General features: G+C 45.0%; 1 protein-coding gene across 2 annotated transcripts in view; it reads right to left on the reverse strand.

The window, feature by feature from the left end:
- Positions 1–7,748, reverse strand: part of LOC121271299 (phospholipid phosphatase 3-like) — a 106,974-nt gene extending 99,226 nt beyond the window's left edge. For both annotated transcript variants that reach the window (XM_041177189.1, XM_041177188.1), the window contains exon 1: positions 7,340–7,748. In XM_041177189.1, the coding sequence (XP_041033123.1) occupies positions 7,340–7,514 (175 nt within the window). In that variant the 5' untranslated portion in view covers positions 7,515–7,748. The remainder of the gene's footprint in view (positions 1–7,339) is intronic.
- Between the last annotated feature and the right edge of the window lie 11,904 nt (positions 7,749–19,652).

A 19,652-nucleotide genomic window follows, 5' to 3' on the forward strand; every position in this document is an offset into this window, starting at 1 on the left:
TATCAACAAAATGCATTTAAAAAGTGCCTTTAATATAGTAAAGTGCCCAGAGGAGCATCATTGGAGTGTAATTGAACAGGAATGACGTCAAGCCAAAGGAAGAAACATTAAGACAGGGAACCAAGAGCTTAGTAAAAGAAAAAGATTTACAAGAATGGTTCCAGGCATAAGGGACTTCAGTTATGTGGTTAGATTGGAGAAGCTGGGGTTGTTCTGCTTCAAGAAGAGAAGGTTAAGAGTAGATTTGATAGGGGTGTTCAAAATCATGAGGGGTCTGGCCTGAGCAGGTAGGGGGAAACTGTTTCCATTGGCGGCCAGGTAGAGACCCAGAAGGTACCGATTTGAGGTGGCAGAAGAATCAGAGGCGACATGAGGAAAAACTCATGTTTTTTTTTTAAAAAATGCAGCGAGTGGTTGGGATCTGGAATGCATTGCCTGACAGTGTGGTGGAGGCAAATTCAGTGGTGGTTTTCAAAAGAGAACTAGATAATTATCCCAAGCGAAAAAAAATTGCAGGGGCACAGGGAAAAGGCATGAGAGTGGAAGTAGCTAAGTCGAACTTGCAGAGAGCTAGCACAAGCACGATGGGGTCGAATGGCCTCGTGTTCTGTAACCATTCCATGAGTTGATTCTAAGCAAATTTTAAACAGAATTATAAAAGGTAACAATATCAATATGAAAAAAAATGTGAAAAGGCAGGTGTATAAGATTGATTTCCTATTAACCAAGTAGTTTGACCATAGTAGAGACCCACAACTAATCAGGTACATCAGAAGCCTGCTCCTGTTGGCGTCTTTAGTTTGATATGGCTTCACTAATTCTTGTATACTCAGTATTTTGGATATTAAGGAGTGCCTTTTCTGTAAGAGACCGCACAATACCAGCTGCCCCAATGTCTGCAAATCTCCACCATAAAATCATGACTTCCCTTTGAGTTAGTCTTTACCTTTATCTTTAAAAGGGGACCACAGAGATCGGAACACAGCAGCCCAGTGGCGATAAATAAACTGCATACCAAGAGAGCTGTTGCACTGTAATTTTTATAGACAGGTTACACCACACGGTGCAGTTGTTGCAAAATTACCAAGGAACCTATTAGTCAAGTAGTGTATCTACAGAACAGGGAGCTTCACACTGCTTGGGTTGCATGTCTGTAAACCTGCCTCATACCCAGATTATCTTGCTTTATACTGAAGGAGAGCAGGCAGTCCACTCACCTCCACCTACACAGCACCTCCATTCACAGGACCTTGGCAAAACATGTGTGCCAAGAGTATTTTTGTTTTAAACAATAGGAAGAAAACCAGTTATTTTCAGCTGGTATGTTTGACCTTGAGCTGACCTCTTCCAGGTGGCAGGAACTGGTGCTGTGAGTTTACAGGCGCTTCTCTCAGCAATTATCCTCAAATCCCCAAGGGCAGTACCTGAGCAGTGACTTCGTAAGGGGCAGTCCAGGCTAACACAGCTCCATCTGGAAAAACTCAGCAGGTTTTGCAGCATCGGCGGAGAAGAAAAGAGTTGACGTTTCGAGTCCTCATGACCCTTCAACAGAACTGAGTGAATCCAAGGAAGGGGTGAAATATAAGCTGGTTTAAGGTGTGTATTGGGGGGGGGGGGGAGGTTTGGGTGGGGGGAGAGAAGTGGAGGGGGGTGGTGTGGTTGTAGGGACAAACAAGCAGTGATAGAAGCAGATCATCATTCTTGCAGACAGACCGCAGGTGTTCTGCAAAGTGGTCACCCAGTCTGCGTTTGGTCTCTCCAATGTAGAGGAGACCACATTGGGAGCAATGAATGCAGTAGACAGTTGGGGGAAATGCAAGTGAAATGCTGCTTCACTTGAAAGGAGTGTTTGGGCCCTTGGACGGTGAGGTGAGAGGAAGTGAAGGGTCTGTCCGCAAGAATGACCCAAACCTCCCTGTCGCTTGCCATTTTAACACTCCACCCTGCTCTCTTGCCCACATGTCTGTCCTTGGCTTGCTGCATTGTTCCAGTGAAGCCCAACGCAAACTGGAGGAACAACACCTCATCTTCCAACTAGGCACTTTACAGCCTTCCGGACTGAATATTGAATTCAACAACTTTAGGTCTTGAGCTCCATCCTCCATCCTCACCCCCTTTCTGTTTCTTCCCCCTTCCTTTTGTTTTTTCCAATAAATTATATAGATTTTTCTTTTCCCACCTATTTCCATTATTTTTAAATATTTTAAAATCTTTTATGCTCCCCCACCCCCACTAGAGCTATACCTTGAGTGCCCTACCATCCATTCTTAATTAGCACATTCGTTTAGATAATATCACCAACTTCAACACCTCTGTGTTCTTTTGTTCTGTTGTCTGTGACATCTTTTGATGATCTGCTTCTATCACTGCTTGTTTGTCCCTACAACCACACCAAACCCCTCCACTTCTCTCCCCCCACCCAAACCCCCACCCCGCCCCCCACACACCTTAAACCAGCTTATATTTCACCCCTTTCCTTGGGTTCACTCAGTTCTGTTGAAGGGTCATGAGGACTCGAAACGTCAACTCTTTTCTTCTCCGCCGATGCTGCCAGACCTGCTGAGTTTTTCCAGGTAATTCTGTTTTTGTTTTGGATTTCCAGCATCCGCAGTTTTTATGTTTTTAACAGCTCCATCTGAACAGCTAAACCTCCACAGGTTGTGCTCTGTCTAGGCACTGGGCCATTCTTAGGAGCACCTGCTATAGTTTTACAGCTGATAACTCATTGGGAGTCAAAACAACAAATCTACTCAAGGGTTTAAACATTGCAACAAAATGGTCGCTTCCTCGGTGTCTGCCTCTTGCCTCTTCTCCATCACCTCCCTCTTACGCTTTTAGCGAGGAAAACAAGGAAAACCTATTCAAGTTCCCTTCCAGTAGTCATTTGAATTTTCTGATTGGATTACAGCCAGTAATTCACTAAAATGCTCCACATAAACTGATTTTTATGGTTGATGGTTCTTAGTCAATGAGTGACAATAATAACAAACCAGTCGTTCCTTCCATACTAATTGCGGATCAGGACTTAGTTACTAAGTACTAGGTTCCATAATATCACTGGGATCAAATCCAAATTCAAACCTCGATTCCACTCCACACATACAAAGTGCTGATTTTTTTTTAAAACTTGTTGAAGTTTTATAGCATTTGTAATGGTTGGAAATTTGGGGATTTAAATTCAAGACCTTACACAGGGAAGTGCACCTGTGCAACTGAAGTCCACTTCCAGCCAGAAAATCCCTGTACGGTCCCACTCCATGCTGTTTACATCAGAAAGTTACAACTGGATTCCCTGCTCTGCATACAGTAGCATAGAGGTTACAATACTGGTCTAGTAATTCAGAGACCTAGACTAATGGTCCAGAGGAATGGTTTTAAATCCAGGCACAGCAGCTGGGGGATGCAAATTCAATTAATTAAATAAATCTGGAATTAAAAGCTAGTCTCAGTGATGGTGACCATGAAAGTGATTGTCATAAAAACCCATCTGTTTCAGTAATGCCCTTTAGGGAAGGAAATCTGTCATCCTTACCCGGTCTGGCCTACATGTGACCCCAGACCCACAGCAATGTTGTTGACTCTTAACTGCCTTCTGAAATGGCCTAACAAGCCACCCAGTTGTATAAGGTAGGGCAATATATTCTGGTCCTTCCAATGATGTTGACATCCTGCGAATGAATTTTAAAAAAATATTGCTGAGAAAAGAGACAAGTCGAAGCTTTTCGTCTTGCACTCAACAGGACACTCGTAAGAATAAGGGGGAAAACAACAATTTATACTGTGTGAAGAGAGTACTGATTGGTTGGCAAGTGGCGTTGCCATGGAGAATGCACCACAAACAGTACAAATTGTCATTTTCCCATTTATATTGGTATTCTTGTGAGTGTCTTGATGAGTGCAAAACGAAAAGCTTAGACATGTCTCTTTTTTTAGTGATACTCAAGTTCTGTACTACCAAACAAAAAAAATTGTTTCACATTTCATGCCCTGAAGGTATTGGACAAGAATTGCTCCAAGGGCATTGAAAGGCTTGCTGAAGAAAGCAATAACCAGCAGGCAATAACCAGCGATAGACTATTTTACTGAGAGCATTATCAAAGTTGAGCCTGATCTCAGTCTCTGTAGTGACTAGGAACAGAAACCCTAGTTGATTTTCCCTTGTGCAAGCCCAGGACACCTGAGACCAATTGTACCATCCCACCTCATCCTTTGAATATGCAAGTGTTAAGCCTACAGTGACACTCTGGAGTGAGTGACCCTAACATTGATCCTCATCAGAGAGTAATTTCCAGCTTCAGGTATGATCTGACTGCACAGATACAACAATGCTGTGATCTGAAATTTAAACTCATCTCAACTGGTTGGGGACAAGAGAGACAGAATAAGGGTCTGAATTTCCAATTGATCCAATTGGGAATGGTTTTGATTCTGAAACCACTTTGAAGCTAAAGATGCATCTGTGGCACCTAATAGAATGATTAGCTCAAATCAGTGGCTGCAGGGAAGGATCTGTGGGAGAATCGGTTTACATAAAACGAAAAACAAATTGTACTTATATGACACATCTCATGACCACCAAGTGTATGAAAGCACTTTACAGCCACTGAAGCTCATTTGTGGTGTAGTCACTGTTGTAATGTAGGAAACATGGCCACCAATTTGCACACAGTAAGATCCCACAGTGACTAGATAATCGGTTCCTTTTGTGATGCTGATTGAGGAATAAATATTGGCCAGGACACAGGGCATTAACTCCCCTGCTCTTCTTCAAAATAGTACCATGGGATCTTTTATGCCCCCCAAGTTTGAAGATGGAGCTTCAGGTGCTGGAAGATGGCACCTCTGACAGTGTAGCACTCCCCCAGGACTGCACAGTAGTGTCAGCCTTGATTTACGTAAAGTGGGACTTGAGCTCAGACCTTTCTATTTTCCAACTTTCTCTTAATATTTAACCACAAGACTAAACTTGCCTTGTCAATCGTAAACATCACAGGAGGCACCACAAAGGACTAATGATAGTTAATTATTCTATCATCCATTTCCACTTCACAGAAGAGTACATTGACTGACCGGTTAAAGTAAAAGTGAAGGTTATTGCCCAGTAAATGATTATATCATTTGGCCAATACCAAATATTGCTAAATAAGTACAGCAAAATAGATGCAGGAGTAGAGGAGGCCATATAGCCCCTCAAGCTTGCTCCACCATTTAATAAGATTATAGTTGATCTATGTCAAACTGACTCTATTTTTCATTGTTTAACACTGGCCTTGAACTAATTAGAACTGGAAATGCTGGAACTCTGCAGCAGATGCATCACCATATGTAGAGAAAAGACAGGAGGTCAGATGAAGTAATCTTCACCTCAAACGTTAACCTGACCTTTCATATCACATACTCACGGGCTTCTTGTGTACCTCCAGCATTTGCTGTTATTTCAGATTACCAGAGTACACTTTTCCTTTTCACCACACACCCATTCCTGGTTTCATTCTCAATCTCTCCTAGTTGCCAACAGATATTCCACATCAAGCTTTGGCATGAGGTGACTTTAATTTCCCAGTGGTTTCAGTGACACAGCTGGCAGACAGCTGGGTACTAATGCTGTACAGTGCTAACTAACAAGATCCAGACTCCCACCTGCATTGCTGGGAAGAGGGGTCATGGGCTGAGGCTCAACACCCCATGCACACAACAACTTGCATCTATATAGCACCTTTGATGTAGTAAACTGTCCGAAGGCACATCACAGGAGCATGATCAAAATTCTACACTAACCTCAGTGGAGAATTAGTAGAGGTAACTGCAAATTTGGCCAAAATTTGGTTTTATTGAGTGTCTTTAAGGAGGAAAGCGAGGTTTAGGAGAGCAGGAAATTGACATTTAGGGGGGGAATTCTGGAGGTTAAGACCTTGGCAACTGATGGCGGTGATGAAAATTGGGGATGCGCAGGAGGTCACAACTGGAGGAGCGCAAAGATATTGGAGCAGTGTAGGGCTGGGCAATATTACTGTGTTTGCGAGGGGTGAGGTGGTAGAGGGATTTGAATATAAGGATGAGAATTGTAAAAAAAAACATTTTTCATTGGATTACACAGAATATACAGCACGGAAACTGGTCACTGAGCCCAGCTATCCACATTGACACTTAGGGTTCCAAGTCTAGCCACCTCCCATTCTTCCTCACCTAATTCTATATCAGCATAACCCTGTATTCCTTTCTTCCCTTAAATACACCTCTAATATTCACCTCAACAAACCCCATGGTAGCAAGTTTGGCATTCTCACTACTCTCTGAATTTCCTATTTGATCTCTTGGCAGCTATTTTATATCAACAGCCTTCACTACACAACTTTTCCACCCAATCCCTTCAGAAATAACCCCGAGTGCTAGGGTTGCTCTTATGTTTAAAATGGCTTTATTGACCTGCATTGCGACTTCTAATATTTGTATATCCTGCCAGATTCCTTTACTCCCCAACCCCAGTATTCTCATTTTCTAAGTAATATGTGACCTCCTCCTCGTTTTTCTGACCAGGACACCTCACACTTATGGTGAGTTGAAATTCATTCTCCAGTTCCATGCCCGATCTGAAAGTTTATTAAGTGTTCTCCAGTTTGTTGCAATCATCCCGAGTGTTGACTGTCGCTCCCAGTGTGGTGTTATATCGGACTCCCACACAGATTGGGGGTGGGTGCCCTGTTACTGACATAGTACCTTCCACACTGGCACAGAGCAGGGGGGGAATGGGACTGGCTGGATTGCTCTGCAGGGAGCTGGCATGGGCTAAATGGGCTGAATAGCCTCCTTCTGTACCACAATGACTCTGTGACACATTGATCAAGGGCCTGAAAAATTAACTGGGACAGGGGAAATGGGAAAGAGCAATGAGTGGACTTGAGGAGGGAGGTGGCTGAAGTAGGTAACTTTCAATGAAATGTATGGAAGCAAAGGTAGTTAAGAGAATTGGGAGCAGAGGCATAGGAAAGCTGAGTAAAGGGGTGTGGGTGGGGATACAGACTCCAGGAGATAGCAGAGGCTGGATAGAGCAAAGTTGCAGATGAAATGTAAATCAGGACAAGAGCATGCACGGAGGAAAATCACTGCCCAGCAACTTTGGTGGACACCGATGTTACGGAGATGGGAAGGATTATCTTCGGGGCAATAATATTAAAGCATGCAATCTTCACTCAAATAATTTCACAGCCCAAATGTAAACAGAAATGCTAATCCTGGATTTAATAAGGTTTTTCCCGCAGAAACTGAGTTATATTCCGCCCAATAATAATTAGCAGAGTCATAGAGGTTATGGGCTCTTTGAGTCCCATTGAGGTCTTACCCAGTATAATGCAGATCATGTCCAGGAAGATCAACATCCTCCTGCCTCGGGGGGCTCTACGATCTCGACCACCACCTGCGACCTCGGGCTCTGAATCACAGGCATCTTCACTGTCCGGAATCCTCACGATCGCTGCAGTTGGAGTATAACTCCCGTCCTCCTTGCACTTGGACATGGTGGGGGGGGGGAGCGGGGGCTCTGGCTCGCCTCTTACCCCGGGACTTTGGCTGTGTCTCTACCTCTTTTTCTCACGGGCTCCAGCTCCCCTGTCACTCCAGCAGTCCCCAGTCTCCACTCCCGGCCACTTTACACACTCTTGTCTCCGTTATTCCAAGCGGAGGGTCCAGAAGTTTTCTTCGCACGAAGGTCCCACAAACTTTGAAAACTTTCCAAGAATTCCTCCCCTCAAACCTCCTTCCCTCCCCCCACCCACCCCCCAATCCAAATCACCAAAAAAAAACACAGAAAACTTTTGGTGCTCAGTCTGATTCTTCAGTTTAAACAGCGACAAAGGAACATGTTTCCAAACGAAACAAAAAAGTTTCAAAACTCGGAGAAAAAAGTTCCGAGCGGAATCCAAGCCTGGGATTTGCAGCTACAAACAGCCTCACTGCCTTTTGCTTCCTCGTCTCTCTCTCTCTCTCTCTCTCCTGTGGTCAACAGGACCACATTAACTGGTACCTCAGAGGGCGGACTCTTTCTGTTTAAACTCCAGACCCCTGGGGACACCCTGGTGATTGACAGCTCAGTTAAGTCGGAAATTTGGGGGGTGGGGGTTTGTTGGGAGGCGAGAGGACAGGAGAAAAACTTTAGCTTCGGCGAGTTTAGCCAAACTCATGCTCCAGCAGAAGGAAGTAAGAAAGAACGCGAAAGCTACAGGATTGGCTAATTCCAATTCCAGCGTTTTAATTGAGACTTAATAATGCCCTGATCCTATGGGCTACAACACTGGAGTTGGAGAGGGACCCGAATCTGGAAAATCCAATCTTTTCATACATTTCATCTTCCTGAAGGATGGGGTCTGGAAATTAGGAAGCGTCTCCCCTTATTGGTTAATAGATCCTAAATCAGAGCGGGAAGATCTGTTGGAACAGGCAGCTTGAGATCTCCGTAAATCAACAGGCACATTCATCTATGTAAAAGTTCGAAGTCCCACTCCAAAAACTTAATCTAGAGCAACAACCAGGTGTGATGTTGAAGGTGTGTCAAACTTTCCTGGTGCCTTGTCTTGAATTCAAAGAGCCAGCATAGGTACTGAGGGGCCGAATGGCCTCCTGTACCGTAAGCTTCAAAAAGGCCCTACCTTTCCGACTGTAGTGGTTCATGTTGACCATCCTATGGCAGTTTGAGCTTCCGGCTAACTCTGGAAAGGATTAACTGACCTGGAACTTGCTGCCCACAAGTGTAGTGGAAGCAGGGAGCAATGATTTCAAAAGGAAATTGGATGGGCACTTGAGGGAAATAAGCTTGTGGGGCTACGGGGGGTTATGGGCTTGATTGGATTCCCTACACAGGTAGTGAGTCAATTGCCAACTACTATAAAGTGTATTCCTGGAGCTTTTATCACGTGACTTGCCCCCACCTTCCAGCCATTAGTCAGCCAACATATCCATCCTTGTGCCTCCCATATCAATTGGAATGTAAAAAGACTCATTACCCAACTGGATGATGCTTGACTGTCAGCCAAACAGCCATTTCCCCCCATTTTCAATATTTTTATATTTGGTAAAGAGAAATGTTCAAGGGAAATGACAAATTGTTTTCATGTCCCAATGATTTTTCTCACAGCAGTGTCCCGGAGATTGATCTTCAATTCCTGGAGACTACAATTCCTGGAGAGTTGGCAATCCTGGTCGATGGGCTGAATAGCCTCCTTCTCCATGACCCTATAATTGGTCACACATTGGCATAGAATGGTTACAGCGTTAAATGTCACTGAATTTCAAGGAGAGATCATTCTGTGAGCTGTTCCGTGGAACAGAATCACTGAATGGTTACAACACAGAAGCAGGCCATTCTGCCCATCATGTCCATGGTGGCTTTTTGTAAAAACGCAGCTAGTCCCACTGCCCTGCCCTTTCCCCTTTCTCCTGCAATGTTTTTCTCTTCAGATAGTTAGCCCATTCCAAAGCCAGTGCGTTCCAGATTCTAACCACTCACTTTGTAAAAATGGTTTTCCTCTGCCTTTGACCCTTCTGCCAATGGGAACAATTTTGCTCGACTCCATCCAGATTTTGAGCACCTCCACCAAATCTCCTCTCAACCTTCTCTTCTCAAAGGAGAAAAGGCCCAGCTTCTCCAATCTATTCATGTGACTCGAGTCCCTCATCCCTGGAACCAGGCTGATAAATCTTTTCTGCACCTTCCCAAAAGCCTTCACGTTCTTGCTGAAGTCTGGTGCCCAGAATTGGACCCAATACTCCCGAGACTAAACCTTTGTCTTGTAAAGCTTTATCATAACTTCCTTGCTTTGTACTCTTGTGCCTCTGTTTATAAAGCCCAGGATCCCATATGACTTATTAACCAATTTCTCAACCTGCCCTACCATCTTCAATGATTTATGCACATATACCCCAAGTCCCTCTGGCCCTCCACCCTCTTTTAGAGTTGTGGTCTTTATTTTACATTGCCTCTCCCCATCTTTCATATTTGACATAAGATCTATGGTAACATAAGCTGACAGATTTACAGGTACTCATTGAAGCTAAGTGGCTAATCCCTGGTTTAGACTGTGGAAACTCATTATTACTGCACTATTTTATCAGATTTCACTCCTTTCAGTTATATATATCCTTCCCCATTTGTTTTCCACCTTCTTCTGAAGCCAAAGATCCTGCTTGAATTTGCATCATGTCCATGGTGGCTTTTTGTAAAAACACAGCTAGTCCCACTGCCCTGCCCTTTCCCCTTACTCCTGCAATGTTTTTCTCTTCAGATAGTTATCCCATGTGCTCAGCCACCTTCCAGCATATCTTGCTCCTCTTTGCCTCCCAGTCCACGTAATGCAGTATATTTACCGGGGCCCTACACTGTCTACATATTGGAAGACTGGTAGCATGTCGGGCCTTGTTGGATTTATTCAGGCTGACATTCTGGTCCAGGAATGAGGGAGTGCTGCACTGCCAGTGATGCCATCTTTCAGATGAGATGTTAAACCAAGTCTCTGTCTGCCCTCTCAAGAGGATGTAAAGGATCACATCGCATTATTTCAAAGGACATCGCATTATTTCAAAGGACATCGCATTATTTTGAAGTTCTCTTCGATATATTGGCCAAACAATAGTGAGTGTTCAAATTCCTCCGTGGCCTTGCCCCTCCCAATCCCTGTAACCTCCTCCAAGCCCACAACCCAATGTGAACTGTGTTCCTCCAAACCAGGCTCTTTTTCCCACTCCCTTTTTCCTGCCAATGATGGCTGTGCCTTCAACCATCTCAGCCCTAAAATTCTTGAATTCACTTTCCATCTCTCCATTTCTCCCTTCTCATAGAATCGTACAATGGTCACAGCACAGGAGGAGACCATTTGGCCCATCGTGTCTGTGCTACTTTCCTGCATGTACAACTCACCTAGTCCCACTTCCCTGCCTTTTCCCTGTAGTTCCTACAATTTTTTTTTCTTCGGATAATTATCCAGTTCCATTTTCCTTTATAGCAAGAGTTTGGTCAACTGTCCTAGTGTTTCTTTCCTTGGCAACAATTGTTTTGTGTTATGTGCTGCCTAGGAAATGAGTTTGGATACTACATTAAACGTGCTATATAAATGAAACTTGTTTTGTTTATTTATACAATCTCAGCTGTATATTATCCTGTATATAAATGCCTATTGGATAAAACTTCAACAATTACTGATATACTTTGTAAATAATTTATTAAAGGAAGGGCGTCTTCTTGATCCCAGTAAATCATATAATCCGTCTATGATGGTTCCACTCACTAGGCTCTGGAAACGTATTGAATGAACATCTGCATGCAGCTGCTATTTGATGTCAGAAGTGACAACAGTATGAGGGCTGACACTGAATCAGTTTGTTTTATAATGTTTCAACACTAGACCGGAATTATAATGGCAGCAGCTGACAGGAAGAGATAGTTTCACTGAGAGTTTTTTTCCTGCCTTATATACATTAAAGCCACTTTAATTCTCCATCTCACTCCCAGTCTCTTGTCCTTGACCTCCTGCAATTCCAATGGAGCTCACCACAAGCTTGAGGATCAGTGCTTCACCTTCCCATTTTACATCCTTTCGGCCACAACATTGATCTCATCACCTTTCACCCCAATGGCAGGTTCTGCTAATGGTTCTGATGTGGCCCTTTCTACCTCCTTTGGATTGCTCTTTCATTTCTTCATCATCCCCATTACCCTACACTATCACCCCTTTTGTTATTTAATCTCTCATTGCCTTCTACAATATCACACACCTTCTCATTTGCTCCCCTCCTCCCAGCCACCTTTTTCTCATCCTCAATTTGTTTACAAACTGTTAAATCTTGAACTTCTTCCAGTTCAGGTGAAAGGTCATGGCCTGAAATATTATCTCTGCTTCTCTTTCCACAGACGCTGCCTGATCTGCTGAGTTCCTGCAGCATGTTCTGTTTTTTAATCATTCATTATAATGATTGCAATATCCAGCATTTGAAGGTGAGGAATCTGTTTAATTTGATGATGTTTACAGGTGCAGAGATGTGAGGGAATTGAGAAAACTCCCAAGAAATGCTGCTTTATACAGGGCCATGTACACACCTCCATAGCTACACAGGGCCATGTACACACCTCCATAGTTACGCAGGGCCATGTACACACCTCCATAGCTACACAGGGCCATGTACACACCTCCATAGCTACACAGGGCCATGTACACACCTCCATAGCTACGCAGGGCCATGTACACACCTCCATAGCTACACAGGGCCATGTACACACCTCCAAAGTTACGCAGGGCCATGTACACACCTCCATAGCTACACAGGGCCATGTACACACCTCCATAGCTACGCAGGGCCATGCACACACCTCCATAGTTACGCAGGGCCGTGTACACACCTCCATAGTTACACAGGGCCATGCACACACCTCCATAGTTACACAGGGCCATGTACACACTTCTGTAGTTACACAGGGCCATGTACACACTTTCATAGGTACACAGGGCCATGTACACATCTTCATGGCTACACAGGGCCATGTACACACCTTCATTGGTACACAGGGCCATGTACACATCTTCATAGCTACACAGGGCCATGTACACATCTTCATAGGTACACAGGGCCATGTACACATCTTCATAGCTACACAGAGCCATGTACACACTTTCATAGGTACACAGGGCCATGTACACATCTTCATGGCTACACAGGGCCATGTATACACCTCCATGGGTTACACAGGGCCATGTACACACCTCCAAAGGTTACACAGGGCCATGTACACACTTCCGTAGCTACACAGGGCCATGTACACATATCCAAAGGCACACCGACAAAGGACTTTATCAAGTCCTTCCAGTGGCCAAATTGTGTTTTAATTTCCATGTAATTCCATGTAAAATGCCAGATGGTAGAGCTATTGATTCTCAGATGGAATGTTGCAGGTTGAAGTCTGACTTCAGATACATGAGGTCATAATCTAAGCTGGCATAACAGTGCAGTACTGAGGGAATACCGCACTGTCGGAGGTGCTGACTTTTTGATGAGGCCTTATCCCATTTCACGGAGATATAAAACACTGCTTTTGGTGCTTTTAATACTACAAAGTACTATTTAGAGATGAGCAAGGGTGAGGGGTCTCCCCGCTCTCCTGGCCAAGATTTATACCTCTTTCAACATCACTAGAACAGATGATCTTATTTCTTGCATTGCTGTCTGTGGGATCTTGCTGTGTGCAAATTGTTTGCAGTGTTTATATGACAAACAGTGTTCTCATCTAATGCTTTCCAATTGGTGTAGGAGGGCAGGGCATCACAAGTATGAATGTGTTTGGTGGACTAATGGCTGGAGTGTGGGGGTAAGTCATGTGATGAATCCTCCAAGAATACATTTAATCACAGTTGGCAGCCAAAGCCTGCACTGGAAATGGTTCTAATATTTGTATGGATGGAGCATCATGGTAAAATGCAAACTATTTTTAACTTCACAGTTGTTAGATTTTTGATCTAAAAAAAATCAAACAAGAAACTAAACACAATATTTGTCTTCATCTATATTCAACAGACAATCATTTCTTCAAAGACTTCTTAACAATCAATTTCCCCTTTAAGAGACATTTCTCGAGTTCTAGTCCTTCCCTCAGACCAGAGGCACATCTTTACCCATTGCGCAGAGAATAGTCTGGCCTGAGGGAGCAGCATCACCGAGAAGCTGCAGGAGGGCCCAACAGGACAATTCTTGGATTATCAGGCGCAGACCAGTAGCAATCTCTTGTCCCAAGTGCCTTGAATAAACTGAGTTGTAACCTCAATGTATAACAATGCACAGATATGTAAACTCCAGGCTAGACTTCTGCTTGTACCCAGAGCCATTTTTATATATCCAATGCATTTACATGCACAGGCTATATCCATATATTCACATCCTCTAGTCTAACACATTGTTTGGGACACACCATTTGTTCATGCATATAAACACATATCCAATCGTACACACACATACAAACACACACACACACATTTGTGTACATGTGCATTTGTGCGTGCACAGCGACACAGTGTCACTCACACAGCAAGATATGCACACAGCTGTATTGAACTGCGTAGAACCCCTAGCACGGAAACAGGTCATTCGGCCCAACTTCTTTATACACCATGTGATCTTCCTCCCATCACCTCTTTCCTTCCTGCCCCCAATATCTCTCTTGTCCCTTCTCTTTCATGTAGGCATTAAACATTAGCTCACTCTCCCTTCCCTCTGTGTATATGCAGAACCATCCTTTTAGCTTGATGCTGTCATGAGTGGAGCAAGTTAAAAGGTGTCACTGGATAAAGGAACACTGGAATGCACTTAATTGGTTTTCACTCCTATCAGCCAGCGAGATTAAAACCCTTGGGATTTACATACAATGAAAAGTTTTGGGTCTAGAATATATTTAATTTATTTCCCCCTCCCCCACACATCTCAGACAATGGGATAAAAGACACTGGAGGTGAAGGCAGCTTTGCTTCTGGTGCAGTTTTTCCCCTCGGTTGGGTGTGTGGTATTAGTGTCAAGGGGAATTTAAGTTTATCTCAAATTGTTTTTATCTTATATATCTTGAACAGTAATTAGATGCCAGATTTGATCAATTATTCAGGATTAATTAATTACTGTACCACAAACTGAATATGCCATTAAATAGCAGGAAATTGGTTGCTAACCAGCCAGCTGTGAGTGATTTTTATGACAGGAAATTGAAGAGGAAAAGTAATATGAAATGGATTTTGTTGGTTATAGCTTGATGAGGATTTAGACTAGAATGTAATGATAAAGTGGAAAGTATATTAAAGAGTATAATTTAGTATGTTATGGTATAATGGAATATGAATTAGTGAAAATTAAATGGAGTAAACGTGGGGAAAGACTATTATTAGGATAGTATGTGCTAGTTGGTATGTTAAAGTATGTACCCTATATCAATGGAGGTCTTGTGGCACAGTGATAACACCCCTGTCTCTGAGTTTTTTTATATCCATTCATGGGCGTCGCTGGCTGGGCCAGCATTTATTGCCCATTCCTAATTGCCCTTGAGAAGGTGGTGGTGAGCTGCCTTCATGAACCTTTGCAGTCCATGTGCTGTAGGTACACCCACAGTGCTGTTATGGAGGGAATTCCAGGATTTTGACCCAGTGACTGTGAAGGAACAGCGATATATTTCCAAGTCATGATGGTGAGTGACTTGGAGGGAAACTTGAAGATGGTGGTATCGCACCTATCTGCTGCCCTTGTCCTTCTAGATGACAGTGGTCGTGGGTTTGGAAAGTGCTCCCTAAGGAGCCTTGGTGAGTTGCTGCAGTGCACCCTGTAAATGGTACACACTGCTGCCACTGTGCGTCGGTGGTGGAGGGAGTGAATGTTTGTGGATGGGGTGCCAATCAAGTGGGCTGCTTTGTCCTGGATGGTGTTGAGCTTCTTGAGCATTGTGGGAGCTGCACTCATCTAGGCAATTGGAGAGTATTCCATCACACTCCTGACTTGAGCCTTGTAGATGGTGGACAGGCTTTGGGGAGTCAGGAGGTGAGTTACTCGCCACAACATCCCTAGCCTCTGACTTGTTCCGGGTTCAAGTCCCGCCATATTTAAAGCGTGCGAGACCTCAGCCTGCTCCATGTCTACAGACCAGGACTGCTCTAGGCAATGGATGGCTCCAAAAACAAAGAGGATGGCAGCCCCCAAATTTAGTGATGCCTCTCTGGACCACCTGCTGGACACAGTGGAAGACTGCTGTGATGTCCGTTACACCCACTCTGGCTGCAGGAGGTCCACCAGAGTCACCAATCTGGCCTGGGGGGTGGTGACAGTGGTGGTCAGCACCACCGGATCACAGAGGAGGTCAGCCACCCAGTGCAGGAAGAGGATGAATGGTCTCATCCGGTCTGCCAGGGTAAGTCAACCACCTCATCACGCTCAACTCATACACTCCCAAACCCATCACACACCCACAGGGATCTCACACCTCAAGGGTCAACACCCACTAACTCTCACACACCCCCTCACATCTCCATCAGGCTCATATCCTCTGGAACACGCGTCCTCATCCTGATCATCGCTCCGCTCACCACACAAACATTCCACACAGTGCCATCGTCCTGCTCACACTCTCTCCATCTGTTTTCATGCAGGAGAAGCTGGCTCACAACAGCAGGGAGGGGTCCCAGGCCGGGGTTGGAGTGGCCCATATTAGACCCCTCACTCACTTTGAGGAGTGTGCCATTGCACTGACTGGTGTGGACATGGAACATGTCTATGGCGTTGGTGAGGTCAGCGGGGAACACCCAAATGAGGATCCTGTACCACATCGTCCCTCTCTCAGTCCAACTGCGTGTGCCCTCTCTCTCTCTCTCCTGTTTTTGACTCTGCTGCCTTACACTAATTATCTCTACTATGATTCACAGGGAGCTCTGCCAAGCGACTGACAACCTCAGCCAGCCAGTCCCTCAGCTCCATCCAGGTCCTCACCTCCAGCCAAGAGGACACCTCCTCCATTGAAGAGCTGGAAATAAGCAGCCTGGAAGACCCATCACAGTGCTCACCCATACCCTGCACCAGCACGGAGACACAGACCTCGGTGGGACATGGATCTACAGCAGGCTCAGGTTCACAATCTGGTGGTCACCACATAGACACATGTCCGCAGCAGGAGGAGGCAGGGTCAGCCGAGCTCCCCGGCACTCGGAGGATGGCTGGGAAGAGTGTCTGTGAGATCCGAGTCAGATGACGAGCTTCTGGATTTGGCTTCCCAGGTCATCGTGGAGAGTCAGCAGAAGGCGCTGGAACATTACGCAGAGCTGTTGGAAACCCTCAACAGAGTGGCGGACGAGTTGGAGGATTGCATCCGCCTGCTCTCTGATGCATTGGTGCCCACATGTGCCTGTATGGAGGTCTCCATGGAGAGGATAGTGGATGCCATAGAGACCCTGGTCCAGCAGATCGCAGAGTTGTGCGCAGACTTGCAATCCATCATGGTAGCTATGGGTAAGTTCCTCAGTGGCAACACGAGGGGAAACGGGGCATCTCGACATCCCTCTAGGTGCTCTTTCCCCTCAATGAGTCAGGCCAGGGTCCTCAGGCACCTGAAGGGAGGAGGAGCGGCAGCTGGATACCCCTGGATCATCCACTCAGGAATCTCGGAGGCTGCCTCTCCCTCTGAGTCCCCTTTTCCTGTGACACAGAAACATGGAAAATAGGAGCAGGAGTTGGTCATTCAGCCTTTTGAGCCTGCTCCACCATTCAATGTGATCATGGCTGACCCTCTACCTCAACGCTGCACTCCCGCTCTCTCCCCATACTCCTTGCCACCTTTAGCATCCATAAATCTATCGATTTCCTTCTTAAATATATTCAGTAACTTGGCCTCCACAGCCTCTGTGACAGGGAATTGCACAGGGTCACCACCCTCTGAGTAAAGAAGTTTCTCTTCATCTCAGCCCTAAATGGTCTACCCTGTATTCTGAGCCTATGACACCTCGTTCTGCACACCACCAACCCCCCCACCCGCCCCAGCCAGAGGAGATCCCCTCTCATTCCTCTAAACTCCAGTGAACACCAGCTTAATCGGCCCAATCTCTCCTCATATGACAATCCTGCCCAGGAATCAGTCTGGTAAACCTTCTGTCACTGCAGAGGGAGCAGCTGGCCCACGAGAGGACAGCCAAAGCAAGGCGGGGCCCTCAAGGCCTTTGCTCGCCAGAGGACACATACCAAAGGCATTAGATGCATCAGGGCCAGCCATTGAACGGGCTGTCTCCACCCCTGCTGCAGATGCCAGGGCAGCACCTAGAAGAAGTGGTAGGCCTAGAAAAGTTAAGAAATCCTAATCACAAGTGGTTGCACAGGTGAACACATTTTGTTACTTTATAATCTGAAAGTATATTCACTTTTACTGAAAAATATGTAATGTTGTCTTTCAGCTTCATCGGCAGGCTTTGCAAGTCCCCACCCCATCCCCCGCCCTGCCTGACATGACGCCTGACACTAATGAGGCCGGAAAGTTCCGGCCAGGAACTGTGCACGGGCAAAAGGTACGCCCCCTGCAGTTGCAGTGTCACCAAATGTTGTCAAAAATTAAAGGACCCATCCTGAGGTGTAGCAAATGCTACATGAGTTAGTCAATTGCATCTCAAAGGGAACAAACATACTACAAATTGTGTGATGTTAAACACATGGACACTCTTTTTGCATTTTTAGCTAATTGGAATATTATGGCGGTGCAGATAGTGAGATCCTGTCAGCTATCTGATGTCCCCTTCTATGGAAAAACATGCTCCCAGTCGATCCGGAGTGACTTTATGATTTATTCAGGCCTTTCAGAACCTCTGCTGTCTTGTACAAGATTAAAGAGTGCAGTCTGGCTGCCTCACATCACCATGGCACTTACCGACAGGGATACTGGAGGGGGGACAATCATAGGGTCTGGGTGTCAACAATCAGACACATCTAGATGTATTAAACTGAGAGACATGTAGTGGGGAGGACTATGCAGCAAACTAGGCCATCCGGAAGCCAGGCCTCATAACCTCTGTGATCCAGGGTAAACTTTCCCGCAATCCATTCCAAAGAAAAATGAAATTTAAAAAAATGCAATTCAAGGAATGAGAAGGGAAAATGAATCATTCCTTCCTTTTCTGCTGGGGAACCCTTTTACAAGGGAGTCTACAACACCATTCCTTAATTCCCCCCTAGGGTGACTGCACTGAGCCACATTGATAGCCACAGATATCCATGGCCACCAGATTCCATTCTTGCACGGTGCTGAATTGCCAAGCTCAGTCAGGGCTTTAATTGGCTTCAGCACCTCTGCGCTTAACCTATTCCATCCCTGAACTGGGAGCAAGGAAAGGGGGGGAACATGGTCCAGGTTTCCTACTCTGTTGTTGGCTGGTGACTCCTGGAAAGTGCTTACGTGTAACTAGGACAGGAACCAGCCCCCTCCACTGGTCACAGAGTCCGCTGGCAGACCGACAGAGTGAAGCACTGGATGCCTGTCTCTACCAGACTAGTAGCGGTTAGTGACTTCAGCAGAGGGAAAAGGAGGAAGGAAATTAATCCAAGATGTGAAGTGTAAAGGAAGAGGAAAGATGGAGGGATGACATCCTTATGTTGGTGGAGTGTTAAAGGCTGATTAGTCACTGGGTAAAGCTATTCATAACCTTGTCTCTGCATGTAACAAACTGAGAACAATGCAAATAACTGTTGGTTATAAAAATAAATCATAGATATTTGTGCAGGTCTATGAATTGAAGAGAATTTCACCAGGATGTAAGCTAGAGAGTTATACTTAATGTAACCCTAACAGATCATTGAACCTGTACAATATTCTGGTTAACACAGAAATAACTTTACACAGAACTACCACAGGCATGCTAACAGAGTGCTGCAGTTCATTTTATATTTGGGTTTAAGGGATTGATATGAGATATACTAATTCTAAGAATAGTTTACTTCCCATTTCATAGAGTCATATAGTTATACAGCACAGAAACAGGCTCTTCAGCCCATTATGTCCATGCTGTCCATCAAGCACCTATCTATTCTAATCCCTTTCGCAGCACTTGGCCCGTAGCCCTGTATGCTATGGTGTTTCAAATGCTCATCTAAATACTTCTTAAATGTTGTGAGGATTC

Source organism: Carcharodon carcharias, chromosome 30 (genome assembly GCF_017639515.1).
Source record: "Carcharodon carcharias isolate sCarCar2 chromosome 30, sCarCar2.pri, whole genome shotgun sequence".
Lineage (NCBI taxonomy): Eukaryota > Metazoa > Chordata > Chondrichthyes > Lamniformes > Lamnidae > Carcharodon > Carcharodon carcharias.